Source organism: Mustela lutreola, chromosome X (genome assembly GCF_030435805.1).
Source record: "Mustela lutreola isolate mMusLut2 chromosome X, mMusLut2.pri, whole genome shotgun sequence".
Lineage (NCBI taxonomy): Eukaryota > Metazoa > Chordata > Mammalia > Carnivora > Mustelidae > Mustela > Mustela lutreola.
This window is the reverse complement of record NC_081308.1, coordinates 47,893,046-47,917,960: the sequence shown is the minus strand read 5'-3', so window position 1 is coordinate 47,917,960 and position 24,915 is coordinate 47,893,046. Positions and strand designations below refer to the sequence as shown.

The following is a 24,915-nucleotide window of genomic DNA, read 5'->3' as shown; positions in this document are numbered from 1 at the left end:
TTAGCATACTATCCTCTAGTTCAATCCACCTCATTGCAAATAACAAGATTTGGGGGGTTTTGATGGTTGCGTAGCATTCCATTGTACATATATAACACTTCATCTTTATCCATTCATCTGTTGATGGATATCTATGCTCTTTCCATAGTTTGGTTATTGTGGACATTGCTGCTATAAACATTTGGGTACACGTACCCCTTCAGATCACTACATTTGTGTCTTTAGGGTAAATACGCAGTAGTGCAATTACTGGGTCATGGGGTAGCTCTATTTTCCACTTTTGAAGGAACCTCCATACTGTTTTCCAGAGTGGCTGCACCAGCTTGCATTCCCACCAACAATGTAGGAGGGTTCCCCTTTCTCCACATCCTCACCAACATCTATCAGTTCCTGACTGGTTAATTTTAGCTATTCTAACTGGTGTGAGGTGGTATCTCACCGTGGTTTTGATTTGTACCTCTTTGATGCCAAGTGATATTGAACACTTTTCCAATGTCTTTGGCCATTTGGATTTCTTCTTTGCAGAAATGTCTGTTCATGTATTCCATCTATTTCTTGATTGGATTATTTGTTCTTTTGGTGTTGAGTTTGATAAGTTCTTTATAGATTTTGGATACTAGCCCTTTATCTGATATGTCATTTGAAATATCTTGTCCCATTTTGTTGGTTGTCTTTTGGTTTTGTTGGCTGTTCCATCTGCTGTGCAAAACTTTTATCTTGTTGGAGTCCCAATAGTCCATTTTTTGCCCCTGCCTTTGGTAATGTTTCTAGGAAGAAGTTGCTGTAGCTGAGGTTGAAGTGGTTGCTGCCTGTGTTCTCCTCAAGGATTTTGATGGATTCCTGTATCACACTGAGGTCTTTCATAAATTTTGAGTCTATTTTTGTGTGTAGTGTAAGGGAATGATCCAGTTTCATTCTTATGCATGTGGTTGTCCAATTTTCCCAACACCATTTGTTGAAGAGACTGTCTTTTTTCCATTGGAGATTCTTTCCTGCTTTGTCGAAGATTAGTTAAGCATAGAGTTGAGGGTCCATTTCTGGGCTTTCTATTCTGTTCCATTGATCTATGTGTCCAGTTTTGTGCCAGTACATACTGTCTTGATGATGACAGCTTTGTAATAGAGTTTGAAGTCTGGAATTGTGATGCCGTCAGCTTTGGTTTTCTTTTTCAACATTCCTCTGGCTATCCGGGGTCTTCTCTGGTTCCATATAAATTTTAGGATTATTTGTTCTATTTCTTTGAAAAACTTGATGGTATTTTGAAAAGGATTGCATTAAATGTGTAGATTGCTCCAGATAGCACAGATGTTTTCACAATATTTGTTCTTCCAGTCTATGAGCATAGAACTTTTTTTTTTCCATTTCTTTTTGTCTTCCTCAATTACTTTCATGATTATTCTACAGTTTTATGAGTACAGATTCTTTGCTTCTTTGATTAGGTTTATTCCTAGGTATCTTATGGTTTGGGGTGCAGTTGTAAATGAGATTGACTCCTTAACTTCTCTTTCTTATGCCTTATTAGTGTATAGAAATGCAACTGATTTCTGTGCAGTGATTTTATAAACTGACACTTTAATGAATTCCTGCATGAGTTCTAGCAGTTTTAGAGTGAAGTCTTTTGGGTTTTCCACATAAAGTATCATACCATCTGCATATGAAAGTTTGACTTCTTCGTTGCTGATTTAGATGCTTTTTATTTCTTTTTGTTGTCTGATTGCTGAGGCTAAGACTTCTGGTACTATGTTGAAAAACAGTGGTGATACTAGACAGCCCTGCTGTGTTCCTAACCTTAGGGAAGAGCTCTCAGTTTTTCCCCATTGAGAATGATATTCGCTGTTTTTCCCCATTGAGAATGATATTCATAAATGGATTTGACAATACTGAGGTGTGTAGCCTCTATCCCTACACATTGAAGAGTTTTGATCAAGAAAGGATACTTTACTTTGTCAGATGATTTTCCAGCATCTTTTGAGAGTATCATATGGTTCTTGTTTTTTCTTTTATTAATGTATTGTGTCACATTGATTGATTTGCAGATGTTGAACCAACCTCGCAGCCCAGGAATAAATCCCACTTGATCATGGTGAATAATCCTTTTAATGTACTGTTGGATCCTTTTGGCTACTATTTTGGTGAGAATTTTTGCATCCATGTTCATCAGGAATATTGATCTGTTAATTCTCCTTTTTGATGGGGTCTTTGTCTGGTTTGGGAATCAGGTAATCCTGTTCTCATAAAATGAGTTTGGAAGTTTTCCTTTCATTTCTATTTTTTGGAACAGTTTCAGGAGAACAAGTACTAATTTTTCCTTAAATTTTTGGTGGAATTCCCCCAGGAAAGCCATATAGCCCTGGGCTCTTGTTTGTTGGGAGATTTTTTATGACTGCTTCAATCCCCTTACTGGTAATCAGTTGTTCCAATTTTCTATTCCTTCCTGGTTCAGTTTTGGTAGTTTATAAATCTCTATAAATGCATCCATTTCTTCAAGATTGTGCAATTTGCTGGTGTATAGTTGCTCATAATATGTTCTTATAATTGTTTGTATTTACTTGGTGGTGGTTGTGATCTCTCCTTTTTCATTCATGATTTTGTTCATTTGCGTCCTTTCTCTTTTCTTTTTGTTAAAACTGGCCAGGGTTTTTTTGTTTTGTTTTGCTTTGTTTTTTAATTTTTATTTTTCTATTTCTTTTTTTTAATTTTTTATTTTTTATAAACATATATTTTTATCCCCAGGGGTACAGGTCTGTGAATCACCAGGTTTACACACTTCACAGCACTCACCAAAGCACATACTCTCCTCAATGTCCATAATCCCACCCCCTTCTCCCAAACCCCCTCCCCCCAGCAACCCTCAGTTTGTTTTGTGAGATTAAGAGTCACTTATGGTTTGTCTCCTTCCCAATCCCATCATGTTTCTATTTCTTTTCAGTGTAACAGTATTCATTGTTTTTGCACCACACCTAGCGCTCCATGCAATACATGCCCTCCCTAATACCCACCACCTTGTTCCCACAACATCCCACCCCTCACCCCTTCAAGACCCTCAGGTTCTTTTTCAGAGTCCATAGTCTCTCATGATTCACCTCCCCTTCCAATTTTCCTCAACTCCCTTCTCCTCTCCATCTCCCCATGTCCTCCATGTTATTTCTTATGCTCCACAAATAAGTGAAACCATATGATAATTGACTCTCTCTGCTTGACTTATTTCACTCAGCATAATCTCTTCCAGTTCCATCCCTGTGGATACAAAAGTTGGGTATTCATCATTTCTGATAGAGGCATAATACTCCATAGTGTATATGGACCACATCTTCCTTATCCATCCGTTCGTTTAAGGGCATCTTGGTTCTTTCCACAGTTTGGTGACTGTGGCCATTGCTGCTATAAATATTGGGGTACAGATGGCCCTTCATTTCACTGCAACTGTATCTTTGGGGTAAATACCCAGTAGTGCAATTGTAGGGTCATAAGGAAGCTCTATTTTTAATTTCTTGAGGAATCTCCACACTGTTCTCCAAAGTGGCTGCACCAACTTGCATTCCCACCAACAGTGTAAGAGGGTTCCCCTTCCTCCACATCTTCTCCAACACATGTTGTTTCCTGTCTTGCTAATTTTGGCCATTCTAACTGGTGTAAGGTGGTATCTCAATGTGGTTTTAATTTGAATCTCCCTGATGGCTAGTTATGATGAACATTTTTCTCATATGTCTGATAGCCATTTGTATGTTTTCATTTGGGAAAACTGGACAGCTATATGTAGAAGAATGAAACTCGACCATTATCTTACACCATACACAAAGATAAACTCAAAATGGATAAAAGACCTCAACGTGAGACAGGAATCCATCAGAATCCTAGAGGAGAACATAGGCAGTAATCTCTTCAATATCAGCCACAGCAACTTCTTTCAAGATATGTCTCCAAAGGCAAAGGAAACAAAAAGCGAAAATAAACTTTTGGGAATTCATCAAGACCAAAAGCTTCTGCACGGCAAAGGAAACAGTCAACAAAACAAAGACGCAACCCATGGAATGGGAGAAGATATTTTCAAATGACAGTACAGACAAAAGGTTGATATCCAGGATCTATAAAGAACTCCTGAAACTCAACACACACAAAACAGATAATCATATCAAAAAATGGGCAGAAGATATGAACAGACACTTCTCCAATGGCCAGGGGTTTATCAATCTCATTCTTTCAAAGAACCAGCTTTTACTTTTGTCGATCTCTTCCACTGTTCTTTTGGTTTCTATTTCATTGATTTATGCTCTGATCTTTATTATTTTTCTTCTGCTGCTGGGTTTACACATTATTTGCTGTTCTTTCTCTAGCCTCTTTAGGTGTCGGGTTGGGTTTTGTATTTGAAACCTTTCTTGCTTCTTGAGAGCGACTTGTATTGCTATATACATTCCTCTCAGGACCGCCTTTGCTGCATCCCAAAGATTTAGAACAGTTGTGTTTTCATTTTTATTTGTTTCCATGAATTTTTAAAATTCTTCTTTAATTTCCTGGTTGACCCATTCATTCTTTAGTAGTATACTCTTTAGCCCCCATGCATTTGAGTTCTTTCCATCTTTTCTCTTATGATTGAGTCCTAGTTTCTAAACATTGTAGTCTGAAAACATGCAGGGAATGATCCCAATCTTTTGGTACTGATTGAAACCTGATTTGTGAAACAAGATGTGATCTATTCTGGAGAACGTTCCATGTGCACTAGAGAAGAAGGTGTATTCTGTTGCTTTGGGATAGAATATTCTGAATATATCTGTGATGTCCATCTCTCCAGTATGTCATTAAAAGCCTTTATTTCCTTGTTGATATTTTGCTTAGATTATCTGTCCATGGGGCATCTGGGTGGCTCAGTGGGTTAAAGTCTCTGCCTTCAGCTCAGGTCATGATCCCAGGGTTCTGGGATCAAGCCCCGCATCAGGCTCTCTGCTCAGTGGGGAGCCTGCTTCCCCCCTCTCTCTGCCTGCCTCTCGATCTACTTGTGATTTCTCTCTGTCAAATAAATTTTAAATATATAAATAAATAAATGAATAAATAAAATCTTTTACTAAAAAAAAAAGATTATCTGTCCATTTCAGTGAGTGGGATGTTAAAGTTCCCTACTATTATGGTAGTATTGTTGATGTGTTTATTTGATTTTGTTATTAATTGGTTTATATAATTGGCTGTTCCCATGTTACAGGAATATATATTTAAAATTGTTAAATCTTCTTGTTGGACAGACCCTTTGAGTATGATACAGTGTCCTTTCTCATCTCTAATTATAGTCTTTAGCTTAAAATCTAATTTTTCTGATATAAGGATTGCCACCTAAGCTTTCTTTTGATGTCCATTAGCATGGTAAATTGTTTTCCACCTCCCATTTAAATCTAGAGTTGTCTTTGAGTCTAAAATGAATTTCTTGTGGACAGCATATTGGTGAGTCTTGTTTTTTGTTTTGTTTTGTTTCTTTGCTCATATCAGGGAGATCATATGATACTTGTCTTTCTCTGCTTGACTTATTTCGCTAAGCATGATATGCTCTAGTTCCATCCATGATGTCACAAAAGGCAAGATTTCATTTCTTTTGATGGCTGCATAGTATTCCATTGTGTATATATACCACATCTTCTTGATCCATTCATCTGTTGATGGACATCTACGTTCTTTCCATAGTTTGGCTATTGTGGACATTGTTGCTATAAACATTCGGGTGCACGTGCCCCTTTGGATCACTACGTTTGTATCTTTAGGGTAAATGCCCAATAGTGCAATTGCTGGGTCATAGGGCAGTTCTATTTTCAACATTTTGAGGAACCTCCATGCTGTTTTCCAGAGAGGTTGCACCAGCTTGCATTCCCACGAACAGTGTAGGAGGGTTCCCCTTTCTCCGCATCCTCGCCAGCATCTGTCATTTCCTGACTTGTTTATTTTAGCCATTCTAACTGATGTGAGGTGATATCTCATTGTGGTTTTGATTTGTATTTCCCTGATGCCGAGTGATATGGAGCACTTTTTTATGTGTCTGTTGGCCATCTGGATGTCTTCTTTGCAGAAATGTCTGTTCATGTCCTCTGCCCATTTCTTGATTGGATTATTTGTTCTTTGGGTGTTGAGTTTGCTAAGTTCTTTATAGATTCTGGACACTAGTCCTTTATCTGATATGTCGTTTACAAATATCTTCTCCCATTCTGTCAGTTGTCTTTTGATTTTGTTAACTGTTTCCTTTGCTGTGCAAAAGCTTTTGATCTTGATGAAATCCCAATAGTTCATTTTTGCCCTTGCTTCCCTTGCCATGGCAATGTTCCTAGGAAGATGTTGCTGCGGCTGAGGTCGAAGAGGTTGCTGCCTGTGTTCTCCTCAAGGATTTTGATGGATTCCTTTCTCACATTGAGGTCCTTCATCCATTTTGAGTCTATTTTTGTGTGTGGTGTAAGGAAATGGTCCAATTTCATTTTTCTGCATGTGGCTGTCCAATTTTCCCAGCACCATTTATTGAAGACGCTTTTTTCCATTGGACATTCTTTCCTGCTTTGTCGAAGATTAGTTGACTGTAGAGTTGAGGGTCTATTTCTGGGCTCTCTATTCTGTTCCATTGATCTATGTGTCTGTTTTTGTGCCAGTACCATGCTGTCTTGATGATGACAGCTTTGTAATAGAGCTTGAAGTCCGGAATTGTGATGCCACCAACGTTGGCTTTCTTTTTCAATATCCCTTTGGCTATTCGAGGTCTTTTCTGGTTCCATATAAATTTTAGAATTATTTGTTCCATTTCTTTGAAAAAGATGGATGGTACTTTGATAGGAATTGCATTAAATGTGTAGATTGTTTTAGGTAGCATAGACATTTTCACAATATTTATTCTTCCAATCCAGGAGCATGGAACATTTTTCCATTTCTTTGTGTCTTCCTCAATTTCTTTCATGAGTACTTTATAGTTTTCTGAGTATAGATTCTGTGCCTCTTTGGTTAGGTTTATTACTAGGTATCTTATGCTTTTGTATGCAATTGTAAATGGGATTGACTCCTTAATTTCTCTTTCTTCTGTCTTGCTGTTTGTGTAAAGAAATGCAACTGATTTCTGTGCATTGATTTTATATCCTGACACTTTAATGAATTCCTGTATAAGTTCTAGCAGCTTTGGAGTGGAGTCTTTTCCGTTTTCCACATATAGTATCATATCATCTGTGAAGAGTGATAATTTGACTTCTTCTTTGCCGATTTGGATGCCTTTAATTTCCTTTTGTTGTCTGATTGCTGAGGCTAGGACCTCTAGTACTATGTTGAATAGCAGTGGTGATAATGGACATCCCTGCCGTGTTCCTGACCTTAGCGGAAAAGCTTTCAGTTTTTCTCCATTGAGAATGATATTTGCGGTGGGTTTTTCATAGATGGCTTTGATGATATTGAGGTATGTGCCCTCTATCCCTACACTTTGAAGAGTTTTGATCAGGAAGGGATGCTGTACTTTGTCACATGCTTTTTCAGCATCTATTGAGAGTATTATATGGTTCTTGTTCTTTCTTTTATTGATGTGTTGTATCACATTGACTGATTTGCGGATGTTGAACCAACCTTGCAGCCCTGGAATAAATCCCACTTGGTCCTGGTGAATAATCCTTTTAATGTACTGTTGAATCCTACTGGCTAGTATTTTGTTGAGTATTTTCGCATCTGTGTTCATCAAGGATATTGGTCTATAGCTCTCTTTTTTGATGGGATCCTTGTCTGGTTTGGGGATCAAGGTGATGCTGGCCTCATAAAATGAGTTTGGAAGTTTTCCTTCCATTTCTATTTTTTTGGAACAGTTTCAGGAGAATAGGAATTAGTTCTTCTTTAAATGTTTTGTAGAATTCCCCCGGGGAAGCCGTCGGGCCCTGGGGTTTTGTTTGTTTGGAGATTTTTAATGACTGTTTCAATATCCTTAAAGGTTATGGGTCTGTTCAGGCTTTCTACTTCTTCCTGGTTCAGTTGTGGTCATTTATATGTTTCTAGGAATGCATCCATTTCTTCCAGATTGTCAAATTTGTTGGCCTAGAGTTGCTCATAGTATGTTCTTATAATAGTTTGTATTTCTTTGGTGTTAGTTGTGATCTCTCCTCTTTCATTCATGATTTTATTTATTTGGGTCCTTTCTCTTTTCTTTTTGATAAGTCGGGCCAGGGGTTTATCAATTTTATTAATTCTTTCAAAGAACCAGCTCCTAGTTTCGTTGATTTGCTCTATTGTCTTTTTGGTTTCTATTTCATTGATTTCTGCTCTGATCTTTATGATTTCTCTTCTCCTGCTGGGCTTAGGGTTTCTTTCTTGTTCTTTTTCCAGCTCCTTTAGGTGTAGGGTTAGGTTGTGTACCTGAGACCTTTCTTGTTTCTTGAGAAAGGCTTGTAACGCTATATATTTTCCTCTCAGGACTACCTTTGTTGTGTCCCACAGATTTTGAACCGTTGTATTTTCATTATCATTTGTTTCCATGATTTTTTTCAATTCTTCTTTAATTTCCCGGTTGACCCATTCATTCTTTAGAAGGATACTGTTTAGTCTCCATGTATTTTGGTTCTTTTCAAACTTACTTTTGTGGTTGAGTTCTAGCTTTAGAGCATTGTGGTCTGAAAATATGCAGGGAATGATCCCAATCTTTTGATAACGGTTGGGTCCTGATTTAGGACCCAGGATGTGATCTATTCTGGAGAATGTTCCATGTGCACTAGAGAAGAATGTGTATTCTGTTGCTTTGGGATGAAATATTCTGAATATATCTGTGATGTCCATCTGGTCCAGTGTGTCATTTAAGGCCTTTATTTCCTTGTTGATCTTTTGCTTGGATGATCTGTCCATATCAGTGAGGGGAGTGTTAAAGGCCCCTACTATTATTGTATTATTGTTGATGTGTTTCTTTGATTTTGTTATTAATTGGTTTATATAGTTGGCTGCTCCCACGTTGGGAGCATAGATATTTAAAATTGTTAGATCTTCTTGTTGGACAGACCCTTTGAGTATGATATAGTGTCCTTCCTCATCTCTTATTATAGTCTTTGGCTTAAAATCTAATTGATCTGATATAAGGATTGCCACTCCTGCTTTCTTCTTATGTCCATTAGCATGGTAAATTCTTTTCCACCCCCTCACTTTAAATCTGGAGGTGTCTTCGGGCTTAAAATGAGTTTCTTGGAGGCAACATATAGATGGGTTTTGTTTTTTTATCCATTCTGATACCCTGTGTCTTTTGACAGGGGCATTTAGCCCATTAACATTCAGGGTAACTATTGAGAGATATGAATTTAGTGCCATTGTATTGCCTGTAAGGTGACTGTTACTGTATATGGTCTCTGTTCCTTTCTGATCTACCACTTGTAGGCTCTCTCTTTGCTTAGAGGACCCCTTTCAAGATTTCCTGTAGAGCTGGTTTGGTGTTTGCAAATTCTTTCAGTTTTTGTTTCTCCTGGAAGCTTTTAATCTCTCCTTCTATTTTCAATGATAGCCTAGCTGGATATAGTATTCTTGGCTGCATGTTTTTCTCCTTTAGTGCTCTGAAAATATCATCCCAGCTCTTTCTGGCCTGCCAGGTCACTGTGGATAAGTCAGCTGCCAATCTAATATTTTTACCATTGTATTTTACAGACTTCTTTTCCCAGGCTGCTTTCAGGATTTTCTCTTTGTCACTGAGACTTGTAAATTTTACTATTAGGTGACGGGGTGTGGGCTTATTCTTATTGATTTTGAGGGGTGTTCTCTGAACCTCCTGAGTTTTGATGCTCGTTCCCTTTGTCATATTGGGGAAATTCTCCCCAATAATTCTCTCCAGTATACCTTCTGCTCCCCTCTCTCTTTCTTCTTCTTCTGGAATCCCAATTATTCTAATGTTGTTTCGTCTTATGGTGTCACTTATCTCTTGAATTCTCCCCTCGTGGTCCAGTAGCTGTTTGTGCCTCTTTTGCTCAGCTTCTTTATTCTCTGTCATTTGGTTTTCTATATCACTAATTCTATCTTCTGCCTCATTTATCCTAGCAGTGAGAGCCTCCATTTTTGATTGCACCTCATTAATAGCTTTTTTGATTTCAACTTGGTTAGATTTTAGTTCTTTTATTTCTCCAGAAAGGGTTTTTATATCTCTCGAGAGTGTTTCTCTAATATCTTCCATGCCTTTTTCGAGCCTGGCTAGAACCTTAAGAATTGTCATTCTGAACTCTAGATCTGACATATTTCCAATGTCTGTATTGATTAGGTCCCTAGCCTTCGGTACTGCCTCTTGTTCTTTTTTTTGCGTTGAATTTTTCCGTCTTGTCATTTTGTCCAGATAAGAGTACATGAAGGAGCAAGTAAAATACTAAAAGGGTGGCAACAACCGCAGGAAAATGTGCTTTAACCAAATTAGAAGAGATCCCATATCGTGAGGGGGTAGAAAGGGGATTAAAAAGAGGTTCAAAAAGGAAGAAAGAAAAAAAAAGAATTAAAAAAAAAGAAAACAAATAAGAACAATATAAAATAGAAAAAATATATATATTGGATAAACTAGTTAAAAAATGTTAAAAAAGAAAAAGGTAAAAGTTAAAAAAAAATTACCTGAAGGCGAGAAAAAAAACAAAAAATGAAAAAGAAAAAAATCAAATTAACTGCAAGACTAAAAAAAATCACAGGGAAAAAGCCATGAGTTCCGTGCTTTGCGTTCTCCTCCTCTGGAATTCTGCTGCTCTCCTTGGTATTGAAATCGCACTCCTTGGTAGGTGAACTTGGTCTCGGCTGGATTTCTTGTTGATCTTCTGGGGGAGGGGCCTGTTGTAGTGATTCTCAAGTGTCTTTGCCCCAGGCGGAATTGCACCGCCCTTAACAGGGGCCGGGGTGAGTAATCCCCTCGGGTTTGCTTTCAGGAGCTTTTGTTCCCTGAGCGCTTTCCGTAGAGTTCCGGAGGACGGGAATACAGATGGCGGCCTCCTGGTCTCCGGCCCGGAGGAGCAGAGAGCCCAGGGCCCCACTCCTCAGTGCGCCCTCAGAGAACAGCGCCCAGTTACTCCCGTCTGCCTGACCTCCAGCCGCGCTCCGAGCTCCTCGAGCTTGCGACCGGTTCAAGGTAACACCGAGCTGCGAGCTTACTGTCGGCTCTGTCTCTGTAGCCGGCTTTCCCGTTCCAATACCCGCAAGCTCTGCGACACTCAGACACCCTGATCCTTCTGTGACCCTGCCGGACCTGAGGCCTCGCTGACCCCGTGTGGGCTTTGCCCCTGTTTAGCCTCTGGAGCGATGTCCCTCAGCGGAACAGACTTTTAAAAGTCCCGATTTTGTGCTCTGTTTCTCCGCCGCTTGCCGGGAGCCGGCCCCTCCCCCCGGATCTATCTTCCCGTCGCTTTGGATTCACTTCTCTGCCGGTCCTACCTTTCAGAAAGTGGTTGTTTTTCTGTTTCCAGAATTGCTGTTCTTCTTCTCTTTGATCTGCCGATGTATTTTCAGGTGTTTGCAATCTTTAGATAATCTTTAGCTGATCTCCGGCTAGCTGAAGTAGTCTCAGCCTGCTCCTTCTCCGCCATCTTGACTCTGCCCCTGTTGACCTATTTTTATTGTGCCTCCTGGATTTTGATGCTTGTTTCCTTCCCCAAATTAGAAAAGTTCTCTGCTATAATTTTCTCCAATATACCTTCTGCCTCTCTCTCTTTCTTTTTCTTCTGGGATCCCAATTATTCTAATCATGTTTTATCTTATGGTATCACTTTATCTCTCAAATTCTCCCCTCATGGTCCAATAGTTGTTTATCTCTCTTTTACTCACTTTCTTTATTCTCCATTATTTGGTCTTCTATAACACTAATTCTCTCTTCTGCCTCATTTATCTTAGCAGTAAGAGCTTCCATTTTTTTTTTTTTTTTTATTGAACCTCATCTTAAAAAGCTCACAAATTTCATCCCCTCTCATTTTCCAGGTCAATTTCCATGGGTGCTTGTCTTACCCATGTGGGATGCCCTGTGTGTTAGTCTATCTCTCACCCTCTTCTGCAACTGCAGCCCCTTCCCCACCATGGTGACCATGATCTGTTTCTCTCTGCTTCTCTCACACTTCTTACCTTCTTTGATGTGAGTTTTTCTGTACCTTTAGTTGTGGAATTTGTTCTGCTAGTCTTCAGCTTGGTTTTGGTGTTATTTAGGATGATTGATAGTTACCTAGCTGTATTTGTGGGACAAGGAAGCCTAGAGTTTTCCTACTCTACCACTATCTTCCAAGACTTGTTTCTTTTTTATATTTTCTTTTCCTTTCTTTTCTTTTTTTTTGCTTTACCTCATCTTATTTGAGCATTTTTCATGACCCCATTTTATTGGTGTGTTTACTTATTGTTTATATATATTTATGCCTTTCTTTTTTGGGTTTGTCTTTACTTTTTAGTGGTTCTCCTAGTTTTTATAATATATGTTTTAAAATAATTTGGATTCACCTTCAAATAACACTATATTACTTTACATGTAGAACAAGTACCTTATAACAGAACATTCCCAGATTCTTCCTCCCTTTCCTTGTGTCATTTTTGTATTTATTTCATTTTGATATATGCTATGAACACCCAATACATTATTACTATTACTGCTTTGGACAGTAATCTTTTAGAACAATTAAGAATATGCAAAATTAAAGGTATATTTTGCCTTAATTTATTCCTTTTCCAATGTTCTTCTTTAATGATGTACATCCGATTTATGACCTATATCAGATCTTTTCTGCCTAAATATTATTCTTTAATATTTCTTATATGACAGGTCTGCCTGTGATGAATTTCCCGTTTTTGTTTGTCTGAAATAAAAGTATTTATTTTGCCTTTATTTTTAAAGGACATTTTTCCTGAATTTAGAATTCTGCATTGACAAGGTTTGTGGGGCTTTTTTTGTTATTGCTGCTGTTGTTGTTTACTTTCAATACTTGAATTTTTTTTTTAGATTTCACTCTCTTTTTTGCTTATGTGGCTTCTAACAAGAAGTCCAGTATAATTCTCCACCTTGCTCTTCTGTAAGTAAGGTGTTCCTACCACACCTTTTTCCTGGCCTCCTTCAGTATTTTATTTTTGCCTGATTTTCTGCAGTTTGCATTGGCTATGTCTAGGTGTGGTGTGCTTCTTTTTAAAGTTTTATTTATGCTTCTTAGTATTCTTTGAGATGCTGGAATCTGTGGTTTGTTGTCAATAACTCAATTTTGGAAAATTTTGGCAGTTCTTTCTTCAAATATTTCTTCTTTCCCATTATCTCCCTCTTCTCATTCCATTATTCTAATTACATATATATTACATTCTATATATAATATATTCTAATTATATATATATATGATATTTATGGGTTATTTATAGGTTACATACATATTACACTATTTGATACTTTCTCAAAGTTCTTGGATATTTTGTTCTGGGTTGCTTTGTTTTGTTTGTTTTTAGTATTTTTTCTGCCTACATTTTAGGGTGTGTAATTTCTACTGATCTATCTTCAAGTTCATATATTTCTCAGCTATGTTATGTTCATTTTTGAGAACATTGAAGACATTCCTCAGATCCATTACTGTGCTTTTCTCTTGCATTTACATTTGATTCTTATACTTTCCATCCCCATACTGAAATTATTTATCTGACCTTGCATGCGGTCTACCTTTTCAATAAAGCTTTTAACTTATTAGTCATAGCTATTTTAAATTCCCTGCCTGAGAGTCCCAATATGAGCACCATAACTGAGACTGATACTGATGATTTCTTTGTCTCCAGAAGATTTTTTTCTTTCCTTGATTCTTCCCTTTGAGTTGCTCTCTGGGGACAATTATCTTTCTCTTCTTTTGAAGGTGTAGTCTTCTATTATTTTACTTATTTTAGCCTGGTAATAGGGAAAAGGGAACTACTGACATTTCATGTTAATCTGATTAAGCCTCAGTCTTAGGCAGGCTTATCCTCAGTCCTGGAGGTGTGACCTTCCCATGTGTTCCTGGCTCCTCTTTAACTATAATGGTGGGCCTAGTGCATATTCCTATGCCTTCTGGGCTACAGCATTTTTCTTCCACTTTCCTTCTCCAGGTGTAGTGAGTTTCTACCAGTGTCCTCAATTTCTGTTGCCCTTCTTTCTTCAGATGAAGTCTTATTTTCTTTTAGGGAGATGGAGTAGATTGGTCTCAGCAGAGTTTCAATAGTATTGGACATTCCACTCTGTCAGCTGCAGTTAATTTCCACCAGTGCTCTCAAACTACAGTTGCATTCCCTTTCTCTGCGAAGACTAAGGCTTTTGTTTCATAGAATACAAAGGGAGAATGGCCTGGGCACAATTTCAGCAATGGCTGCTATTCTGTTTTCCTCTCCAAACCAGAACTATAGGACATCTTTTTCAAGATTCTTCTGTAACTGGTGGAATTCCTAGAGGATGCAAAACCACCTATGTCTTCAGCCCCAGGGGCTTCATAGTCTCACACTAGCCCACAATGAACATTTAGCAATTTATTATAAATTTTTAGCTCAGTGTTCTTATGAGTTTATATGTTGAAAGATAAGCAAACACCTGCTCTGTTGCTCCCTGCAGATGCCTGCCTGTCTCTATAGATTGGGTTTAGCTGTTCACACTGTAATCTCAGTTTTCGGAAGAATTCAGAAGTCAGTTTGAAAATTTCCAGGTTTTTGTTATTATTCTTATAATGGTAGGTTAGTTGTTTTCCCAATTCAACATCCCTGAGCTGATAACAGAAGAGAATGGGAACCTGGGAATGAGTTTTTGAGATTCTGTTTATCTTTCAGCATCAATACCCCAGTTTACCAATTCCCCCACAATGGTGATCATGGTGGGTTTACCAGCTCGAGGAAAGACCTATATCTCCACGAAGCTCACAAGATATCTCAACTGGATAGGAACACCAACTAAAGGTATGTCTCTGAAACCCTTTGTTCTATAGCCCATTACCTCCCACTGGCTAAAGGTTAAGGTAGCAGGCATTCCCTCAGTATCAGGAACACCTCAAACCATTATTACCAATCTTCAGATTACTACTACTTCTACTAACACCACCACCACACTCTTAAAAGTTTTATAGTACCTTGAGAACATACTCTATGCCTCACAGTATTCTAGGTAATAGGTATAGGAAAACTAGTGAGATTAAATGTCTGTTCTCAGGGACCTCCAGTTTTACAAGGCCTTAACATAATCCTATGAGTAACATACTATTTTTATTACCATTATTATTATTCTTGCCACACCAATATTACTACTTTTATTAACATTACCATTTATTCAAAACCTTAAGGTTTTCTTCAAGTCTTAGGGTATGTAGAATCAAGCATATTGAAGCCACAGCCCAGAGGTTCCCAGAGGGTCTTCACTAAAGTTGGGCACCTTCACCCACCTCATCTTTTGGAGTTCAGAAGGTGCCTCTCTTTAGGTCTGAGCTTGTTGACTTCTACTTCCCACCTGGAAGTGGTCCTGCCTTTTTCCACCTCCAGAAAGTCCTCCTTCCATACCTGCCAAACTCCTCCTTCACTTCCCGTTTCCAATTTTCCATTCTCTTTAGTGTGGTCTCTTTTCTGCTTACTACCAGTTATTGAGTAATTGCTCTCTCCCATTCCCCATTTGATTTCTCTGCCCACCTACAACCTGTATCCCCATTCCTATTTGATTGCTCTGTTCCCCCTAAGAAGACTGCTTATCTGGGCTCCCATACCAAACCTCCTGACAGCACTCTCTATGCCAACACTAATTATAGAGTGTGTTGTTGCAGTGTGTGCCTGGGTCTCTCACCAGGAGTTGTTCTGGGGGCAGGGGACCAGGTCATATTCCTTTCCCTCTCTGAAGTGTGACCAGATTAAGACATTCAGATGCTTTAAACAGTAAGAGATAGGGTGTCCCCATATCATATACAATTCAGAATAAAAACAGTAATGTTAAGAAGGTCTTAACCTTCCAGTGTTTATATTTATCTCAAATGACTATATTGATGCTTCCAGTGAATATCAACTTATCTGAAAATTTTATTGGGGCTATGTTCCCCCTTGGCTGGTACACTAAGCAAGTACTTAGACCCCCCCTTGTGAAATGGAGCACTGCTCCCCAGTGCAGCAAACAGTTCTGCTTGGGCATTTATTTATTCAATCATGAACTATTCAATGAGCACATAGCTGTGACAAAGCCCTTGTTGGATATTGAGCAAAGACAAGTAGAATAGGATGCCTATCCTCAAAGAACTAACATCTATTTTTTTAAGTTCTATAATGCCCATGAAAAAGAAACTAGTATTATCATTATTCCACAGTTGATTACATTAATGCCCAAGAGGTGTAGGACCTCTAAAGGCACATGGCCACCCAGTGACAGAACCAGGAAATGAGCCCACGTCTGGTTATTTCCAAAGCCTGACACTCACTGTGCCAGGTCTGCTACTTGGTTCTACTGATGGGAAGAAAAACTAATCCCACATTGGCCCTATACTCACCTTTTCTCCATTATTTATCTCACCTTTCTCTTGCCCATCCCAGCACCTTATGTATCTGCATACTTCCCTCCCTTTCTTCAACTCTCCTCCTTTCTTTCTCATATCTCTTCTTTTCCTTCTCTAATTCACTAGTGAAGTTTTCCCTAATAGTTTTTTATGTGCCAAAATCCATGCTAGACATTGAAGATGTAAAAATTAATGAGATTCACACCCTGTCCTTGAAGAGTCTTCTATCTGGCTGGGACGCATACTGACACCTCATGATCACTTAAGGAATCCTAGAGCAGGGTACCGAGGGGGCTCACAGAGGAAATCACCAACTGGAAGGCAGAGAAACTTCTAGATGGAATATATTTGAGCTTGGTCCTGTGGGAAAAGTAGAACACTAGCAGAAGAGCAGAGAAAGAATAGTATTTGCGGAGGACTGCAGTCTCCAAGTAGCTTCTGCTGGATGTTAGGGGAACATGGGATGGTGGTGCATGGGTCTGTGCCCTAATGCACATGCGTTCCATCTGCTCCAGTCCAGTCCATTTCACAGAGCACAAAGCTTCAGAGTCATGCTTCAAAGCATAAAGCTTACCACACCTACAGCCTCCAAGGGTCTTCTTGGTCTACAGGTTTAAACCCAAGTTTTTTGGCCTGTTGTTCAAAGTCCTCCACAATCTGTCCCTGTCAGCATCACGGGCTTCAGTCACAGTGAATGACTCCCCATCCCCCAAATACGTTCTGCCTTCTGCCAATGTTATACCTTTGCTTATGGTGTTCCTCTACCTGAAATGTCTTTATTCCCCACTCCCAACCCCCTTGGTTGCCTATAAAAGGGCTGCCTTCTGAAAAAGACTGACTCAAGGGGTGCCTGGATGGCTGAGTTGGTTAAAGCTTCTGCCTTCGGCTCAGGTCATGATCTCAGGGTCCTGAAATCAAGCCCCGCATTGGGCTGTGTGCTCAGCAGGGAGCCTGCTTCCTCCTCTCTCTCTCTGCCTGCCTCTCTGCCTACTTGTGATCTCTGTATGTCAAATAAATAAAATCTTTAAAAAACAAAAAAAAGACTGACTCAAATGTTGCTTTCTCCACAAATCATCTTAGATTACTCCAAGTGTAGTTAGTCTGTCCTTCCCCCTTATTCTTTTGAGTGCCTATTGGAGAACTCAACAAACTGTGTGGGAACTCTATGTTTGCTGGTTTACTGTCAGTTTTTGCTGGATTGTGAGCTCCTTGGGGCCCCATAATGCATATCTCATCTATCTTTGAGACCTCAGAACTCATATCCACTTTACAGCGTGTGTCAGAATGCGCATCAGAATGGATGCGCATTGAATGGATTAATGAAATATTGCATTGGTCCCTTTATCCTCTTTCCCCTCTTTTCCTTACCTTCTGTCAGATTTTTCACTATTACTAATGGGAAAATATAGCCTAGAGAGGGCAATAAATTTAGATTCTCTATCATGATACTGGAAAATGTAATAACATTGGACTAGGATTCAGGAGGTCCAGTCTAGTTCTATTATCTGCTGACTCACTGTTTGATACTTAGTGATTGATTACTCATTGGATCTGTTTCCTTGTTTTTCCAATACAGTAGAGCATTGAAAGCATTAGAATTTATAAAAAATAGAATAGCACAAAATCCACTAGCTTTGGAGCCAAACAGGCCTGGGTTTTAATCCCAGCTTTCCATTTATTAACTATGAAAATTACTTCCTTTCTCTGAACTTCAGTTTCTTCATTTGTAAAATGGGATTGTAAATCCTATATTGCTGAGTTGTTGTGAGGAATAAATGAGATGGTAACCATAATTTAAAGCTTTAAAAGCATATTATATAACTACAAACTATACCTCCTTCCATCTCTGAAATCTCTCCCAGCACTGACATATTTTTCCACTAGAATCTTTACAATCCCTTCACCAGACCTCCCTGCTTTCAGTGTTTAATTTAGGCCAGTACCGACGAGAGGCAGTGAGCTACAAGAACTACGAATTTTTTCTTCCAGACAACATGGAGGCCCTACATATAAGGAAGTAAGTTTCTAATATTTTAGAGATCAGAGCTGACCCTGGCTGAAAGACAGCTTTGTTCAGATAACGGGGGTGTAGAGCAGAGTAATTTGGGTTAAAAAGGAGGCCTTCTAGAGTCTCAAATGGTGATTGGAAAAATTCTTTCCCTACTATACCCAAAACCATCCCCTACTTAAGAACTTATAAAGAAAATGTCTCCTATTCCTTACAGGAGAGAGTGGAAAATCTAAGAGTCTGAGCCTTTAAGGATGTCAATAGCTTGGCCCATTCCAGTCTCTCCAATACCATTTATTTATTTATTTGTTTGTTTATTTATTTAAATTTTATTTTATTTTATTTTATTTCTTTTCAGCAAAGCAGTATTCATTGTTTTTGCACCATACCCAGTGCTCCATGCAATCCATGCCCTCTCTAATACCCACCACCTGGTTCCCACCTGTTTCCCACCCCCCGCCCTGTCAAAACCCTCAGATTGTTTTTCAGAGTCCATAGTCTCTCATGGTTCACCTCCCCTTCCAATTTCCCTCAACCCCCTTCTCCTCTCCATCCCCCCTTGTCCTCCATGCTATTTGTTACGCTCCACAAATAAGTGAAACCATATGATAAGTGACTCTCTCTGCTTGACTTATTTCACTCAGCATAATCTCTTCCAGTCCCGTCCATGTGGATATAAAAGTTGGGTATTCATCCTTTCTGATGGAGGCAGAATACTCCATAGTGTATATGGACCACATCTTCCTTATCCATTCATCCGTTGAAGAGCATCTTGGTTCTTTCCACAGTTTGGTGACCGTGGCCATTGCTGCTATAAACATTGGGGTAGAGATGGCCCTTCTTTTCACTACATCTGTATCTTTGGGGTAAATACCCAGTAGTGCAATTGCAGGTCCAATACCATTTATTTAATCTCAAGTTCTCTCTCCTTTACAAGACACAGCACTTCCAGAACAGAACCTAGGTCTCATTTATTGATCCACGCCCTTATAATAGAACCCAACAAAGAGTAACCACTAAACATTTTTTCCAAATGCATAAACATATTGCCACCATCATACCTGTGCTTGTACTATTACCCATTCCAGGAATGCCTTCTACTTCACAGACTATATACTCAATCTCTACCTGGGTTTAAGGACCAGTTCCACTTGTGTTCTACCCCCTCAAGTGTTGTTTTTTTAATATTATGACTCTGTCATTTATCCTTTTTTCCTGGATATGTCACTTTATGCCTCCCCCTAAGATGTGCACACAGAACCACTTTCAACTGTGTGACCTGTCTTGTGCTTGTCATGGTGCCTACAACATAAGATACCCTGTGTAAATGTTTCATAGATGAATAATTTAACATGAAATTTCTGAGAGATGGTGCAAAAGATGATGGAAGGACATAGAGAGGAACTCATCTTGGGGACAGGGATTGTCTCTGTTTCTTTCTCCATCCTTTTCAGGCAGTGTGCCCTGGCAGCCCTGAAGGATGTCCATGACTATCTCAGCCATGAGGAAGGTCATGTTGCGGTAAGGAATTTTGCATTTTTTTTCTTCAAATTTCTGCCAGAATGAAGGCCCCTAGTATGTACTGAGCATTTACTATGTTCTATACACTATTCTAAGAACTTTGCACATATTAATTTAATTCCCCCCTCTCCCATGAGACAGGCATTGTTTTTATACTCCATTTTATAGCCCAGAAAAATGGTACAGAGAGATTGAATTATTTCCCAAGGTGGCACAGCATGACTACAACAAGGCCAAAACTAGAATTCAGGTTACATAGGTCCAAAATCTACACTCTTAACCACTGTGCTTTACCACCCCACGCCCAACAATTCAGAAAGACTACAGTATAGTTTAAGACTACAGTACAAACATTTTTTAGTTCTAGAGACTTACTTAAATGTCTAGTCAATTTACACTCATAGATGCTTGGGGTAAAATTTGTGAATTCTAAAAGGATAAAATAGTCTCAAATTGTTCCACCTTAGGTGCTGAAGGTAGAGAGTTGTTTCTTGTTCTTGAAGAGCTCCAAAGTGATAGGAAAGAGGAAGCCTCAACTAGGAGTTGAGAGGATCCATTCTACTCTGCTCTGTTAGCAACTCTTGGTGGCCTTGGTTAAAGCAAATCCTTCCTCTAAGCATTGGTTATTTTACCTATAAAATTACCCTAGTAAAAACTTATAATTTTCCTCTTATTTATACCTACAGTCTGTTACATTTCTGGACTGACAGCAAGCACTCAATGAATGCTTAAGAAATTGGCATAAATCAATTATTTCAAGTCCTTCCTATTCTTCAAAACTCAATCAAGATCTATGTTTTACTGGAAGCCCTCCACCTAGCACAAGGATAGCCAAGGAGTAGGTGTTCTCCCAAAACCAGATTCAGAGTAAACCAATTTCATCATTGGCCTCTAGGTTTTTGATGCCACCAACACAACCAGAGAACGACGGTCACTAATTCTGCAGTTTGCTAAAGAACATGGTTACAAGGTATAGTAACATTCCCACTGTCATCTACAGCATACTTAATATAGTAGGCAAACTAGAGGACTCTAATCTGCCAAATCAACTACAAATTCAAGTTCAACATTGTAATTTGGTTATATGGCTTTCCAGATCACAAAAGCAACAAAACAGAACAGGAAAGAGGTGCCATATTGGACAATGGAACATAATTGCTGACAGGCAGACACCGTGGGGGTGGAAATGAGAAAGGAGGGAAGAGAACTACTACAAAAAGCATATATAAGAAGTAAAAACATAAAAGATAATCTAGGGTCATTCAGTTTTGAGTCAGTATGTCTCATAAAACTCAGAATCCTGAAAAGTAACACTGTATGAAATTATGTTGTCATAGATGCCCCTAGGGATGACTCAAAGTCACTGAGAAGAGGTGAAGCTATGTTTGGCCCTACTAAATATAATTCCCTGCTGGAAATTTCTCTTCTTTCTCTCTTATAGGTCTTTTTCATTGAGTCCATCTGTAATGACCCTGGCATCATTGCAGAAAACATCAGGGTAAGGAGTACCTTACCCTTTCCTCTTTACTTTTCCTCAGGCTTGAGTAACACATAAAAGACCTCTATGAGGTTATTAAAGGTGATATTCTTCTCTGAGCTTCCTATTCCTATTCCTATTCTTATTCCTATTCCTAAGATTCCTATTCCTACTCCTAACTATTCTTCCTACTTCCTGTAGGAAGTATTTCCTGACCTTCCTATTCTACAATAACCCTATGAAATTTAAAGAAGCCATAATATAGAGTCATTAATATACACTGGGCACCAAACTTGACTCTTACTGATTTGTTACAACAACCTGCATGTTAGGAATCATTTCATTGTTGGAGAGAGGAAACAGATTCTAAGAGAAGAGTTTTTCAAAGCCTCATACAACCAGAAAGAAGTAGAAGTGGGACTGGACCTCAGGCTTGTATCAGAAATGTAACTGCTTTTAGATTCTGGACATGTGCTCTAGAACTGGGTCATCTGACACATTTTACTGTTCCTTGTTTCATGAAATTACTGGAGCTCAGGGACAGAAGAGACCTTATAGGTTACCTCCCTTAACCCTCCATCACATAGTTGAAATCTCAGCTAAATATTTGTCTATATTTTCTTTTCATACCTCCAATAAAAAGAGACTCATTTCTTCATCAAATGCAGTCCAATCAAGCTGAAATTTGCCTCCCTGAAGTTTTAATTGATTAGTCGTATTTTTGTCTCTTAGGGCATAGAACATTTCCAACCCGTGTTATTCATCCACCCTTCCATCTATCCATTTACTGATTCAACAAAAATTTAATATATACAACTGTACTGGGCCATTCTGTGTACTCAGGACATAGAGGAGAATGCTGCCCTTGATCTCACAGTCTAGTGAGAAATACTTGGAGATACTGACAAGTTTATAGACATAACTGTATGTCTGGGCTGAGATGAAGAAATAAAGGAGGCTCTGGGAGAACACTGTTGAATACCTAGCCTTGCATGGGAGGGATAGATGTGTACCAGGGAAGACTTAACAATGAAAGCAATAGCTGGCCTGAATCTTGAAGAATGCAAATGGAATTTGACAGGTGAAGAATTGGATATAAAGGAATAGCATATACTAATTACTGTATCTCCACAGAACTATAAGAAGTTCAAGTTGTCTAGAGCAAAGTGTGTAGAGGAATAGAAGTGCAATGGGAGATGAGATGAAGAAATTATTTTGGAATCAATTATTACAAATGGGTCACCTGCTAAAATAGTTCACACTGTGCCTTAAAGGATATAAGAAAATGGTGAAGAGTTTTAAGCACGGGAATGCCATGGTCAGATGGGCATGTTAAAAAATATCTTTCTGGCTGCTAGTATGAGGAATACATCAGAAATAACAAGACTGTAGACAAGAGTAACTAGTCACAAAGCTAGAGTAAGTGTCCAGGCAAGAGAGAATGGAAATCAATAGGAGGGATATTTAGAAGATAGAATGGAGAGGGTCTTGTGCCTGCTGAGAGGTGAGGGATGAAGATGCATCTAGGATGACGCCCATATTTTTTCTAGGCTCAGGTAACTGAATGGGTGATAGCACCATTCACTGAGATAACAAATGTGGGTGGAGAAGATAAGCATGGGGAATTAAGAGACATTAACCTTTCAGAAATTTAAAGCCAACATGCCATGTTCTCTCATTCAACACTCAATACAGTATGCCATTATGACCCCTGGCCAAAATCTCCTGTTCCTCTTCTTTGGCCATTTCTCACATCACAATTTCTGATCCTCTTTTATAACTTTTTAATTTTTTAATTTAAATTCAATTAATTAACATACAGTGTAGTATTAGTTTCAGAAGTAGAGTTAGTGATTCATCAGTTGCATATAACAACCATTGCTCATTACACCAAGTGCCCTTCTTAATGCTTATCACCCAGTTACCCCATCCCCCCATCCGCCTCCCCTTCAGCAAACCTCAGTTTGTTTACAATAGTTAAGAGTCTCTTTTTTTAATTATTTATTTTTTTATAAACATATAATATATTTTTATCCCCAGGGGTACAGGTCTGTGAATCGCCAGGTTTACACATTTCACAGCACTCACCAAAGCACATACCCTCCCCAATGTCCATAACCCCACCCCCCTTCTTCCCAATCCCCCTCCCCCCAGCAACCCTCAGTTTGTTTTGTGAGATTAAGAGTCACTTATGATTTGTCTTCCTCTCTGATTTTATTTTCCCCTCCCTTCCCCTATGATCTTCTGATTTGTTTCTTAAATTCCATATATGAGTGAAATCAGGGCACCTGGGTGGTTCAGTCTTTTAAGCATCTGCCTTCAGCTCAGGTCATGATTCCAGAGTCCTGGAATTGAGTCCTGCATTGGGCTCCCTGCTCAACAGGGAGTCTGCTTCTCCCTCTTCTTCTGCCCATTCCCCCTGCTCACGCTTGCTCTCTCTCAAATAAATAAAATATTATTTAAAGAAATCATACAATAATTGTCTTTATCTGATTGGCTTATTTCTTATTCTTATTCCTTATGACTCAGCATAATACCCTCTAGTTCCAGGGGCACCTGGGTGGCTCAGTGGGTTAAGCCTCTGCCTTCAGCTCAGGTCATGATCTCAGGGTCCTGAGATCAAACCCTGCATCCAGCTCTCTGCTCGGCGGGGAGTCGGTGGGGAGTCTGCTTCCCCCTGACTCTCTGCCTACTTGTGATCTCTCTCTGTCAAATAAATAAATAAAATCTTTTTAAAAAATACCCTCTAGTTCCATTTATGTTGTTGCAAATGGTAAGATTTCATCTTTTTAAGGGCTGAGTAATATAGATATAGATATACACCACATCTTCTTTTTTCATTTAAATTCAATTAACCAACCCACATCTTCTTTTAAATATTCTTCTTAAACACCGTGTTCTCTAGAACTGAGTACAATATAACAGACCTTGTTTAATCACATCGAAATAAAGCATAAGGAGTCACACATTCTAAATTCTCTTTAATTGACTGATTTGTAACTTGGCAAGACCTTTTGTCTAAGTCTCAATTTCCTCATCTTTATGATGAGGGATGTTGTACTCAGTGATCTCTAAGGGCACTTCCAAAGTTCACTGTTAGAGTCTCTGTCTCTAACAGTTCCTCTGTTCTCCCTTTTCCTAGCAAGTAAAACTTGGCAGCCCTGATTACATAGACTGTGACCGAGAAAAGGTTCTGGAAGACTTTCTGAAGAGAATTGAATGCTATGAGGTCAACTACCAACCCTTGGATGATGAACTGGACAGGTAAGAACCCAGAACCCTAAAATCCAGGACTAGATCTTTACCCCTATTTTGATGTTTTTTAGTACCTGTGGAAATGTCCTTTTCTCGGTCTCACCTTCTCTATCTGTAACGTCAGGGAGCTAGAATCAATGATTTCCCTTTAGGACTCTCCAAGTTCTAATTGTCTGAGGTAGTAAATCCTTGATATATAAAATGTCCATGAGAGTGTTAAAGTAGTGCCTTCCTGACCA

At 38.9% G+C, this 24,915-nt stretch overlaps 1 protein-coding gene across 5 annotated transcripts in view; it reads left to right on the top strand.

The window, feature by feature from the left end:
• The window catches only part of PFKFB1 (6-phosphofructo-2-kinase/fructose-2,6-biphosphatase 1), a 127,935-nt gene that overhangs the window by 76,978 nt on the left and 26,042 nt on the right, over nucleotides 1–24,915 (top strand). For 4 of the 5 annotated variants that reach the window (XM_059157596.1, XM_059157594.1, XM_059157595.1 and 1 more), the window contains exons 2-7: nucleotides 14,722–14,847; nucleotides 18,339–18,432; nucleotides 19,878–19,944; nucleotides 20,840–20,914; nucleotides 21,386–21,442; nucleotides 24,564–24,685. In XM_059157596.1, coding sequence (XP_059013579.1) covers nucleotides 14,722–14,847; nucleotides 18,339–18,432; nucleotides 19,878–19,944; nucleotides 20,840–20,914; nucleotides 21,386–21,442; nucleotides 24,564–24,685 — 541 coding nt within the window. The remainder of the gene's footprint in view (nucleotides 1–14,721; nucleotides 14,848–18,338; nucleotides 18,433–19,877; nucleotides 19,945–20,839; nucleotides 20,915–21,385; nucleotides 21,443–24,563; nucleotides 24,686–24,915) is intronic. The other variant, XM_059157593.1, reaches the window with a different exon arrangement.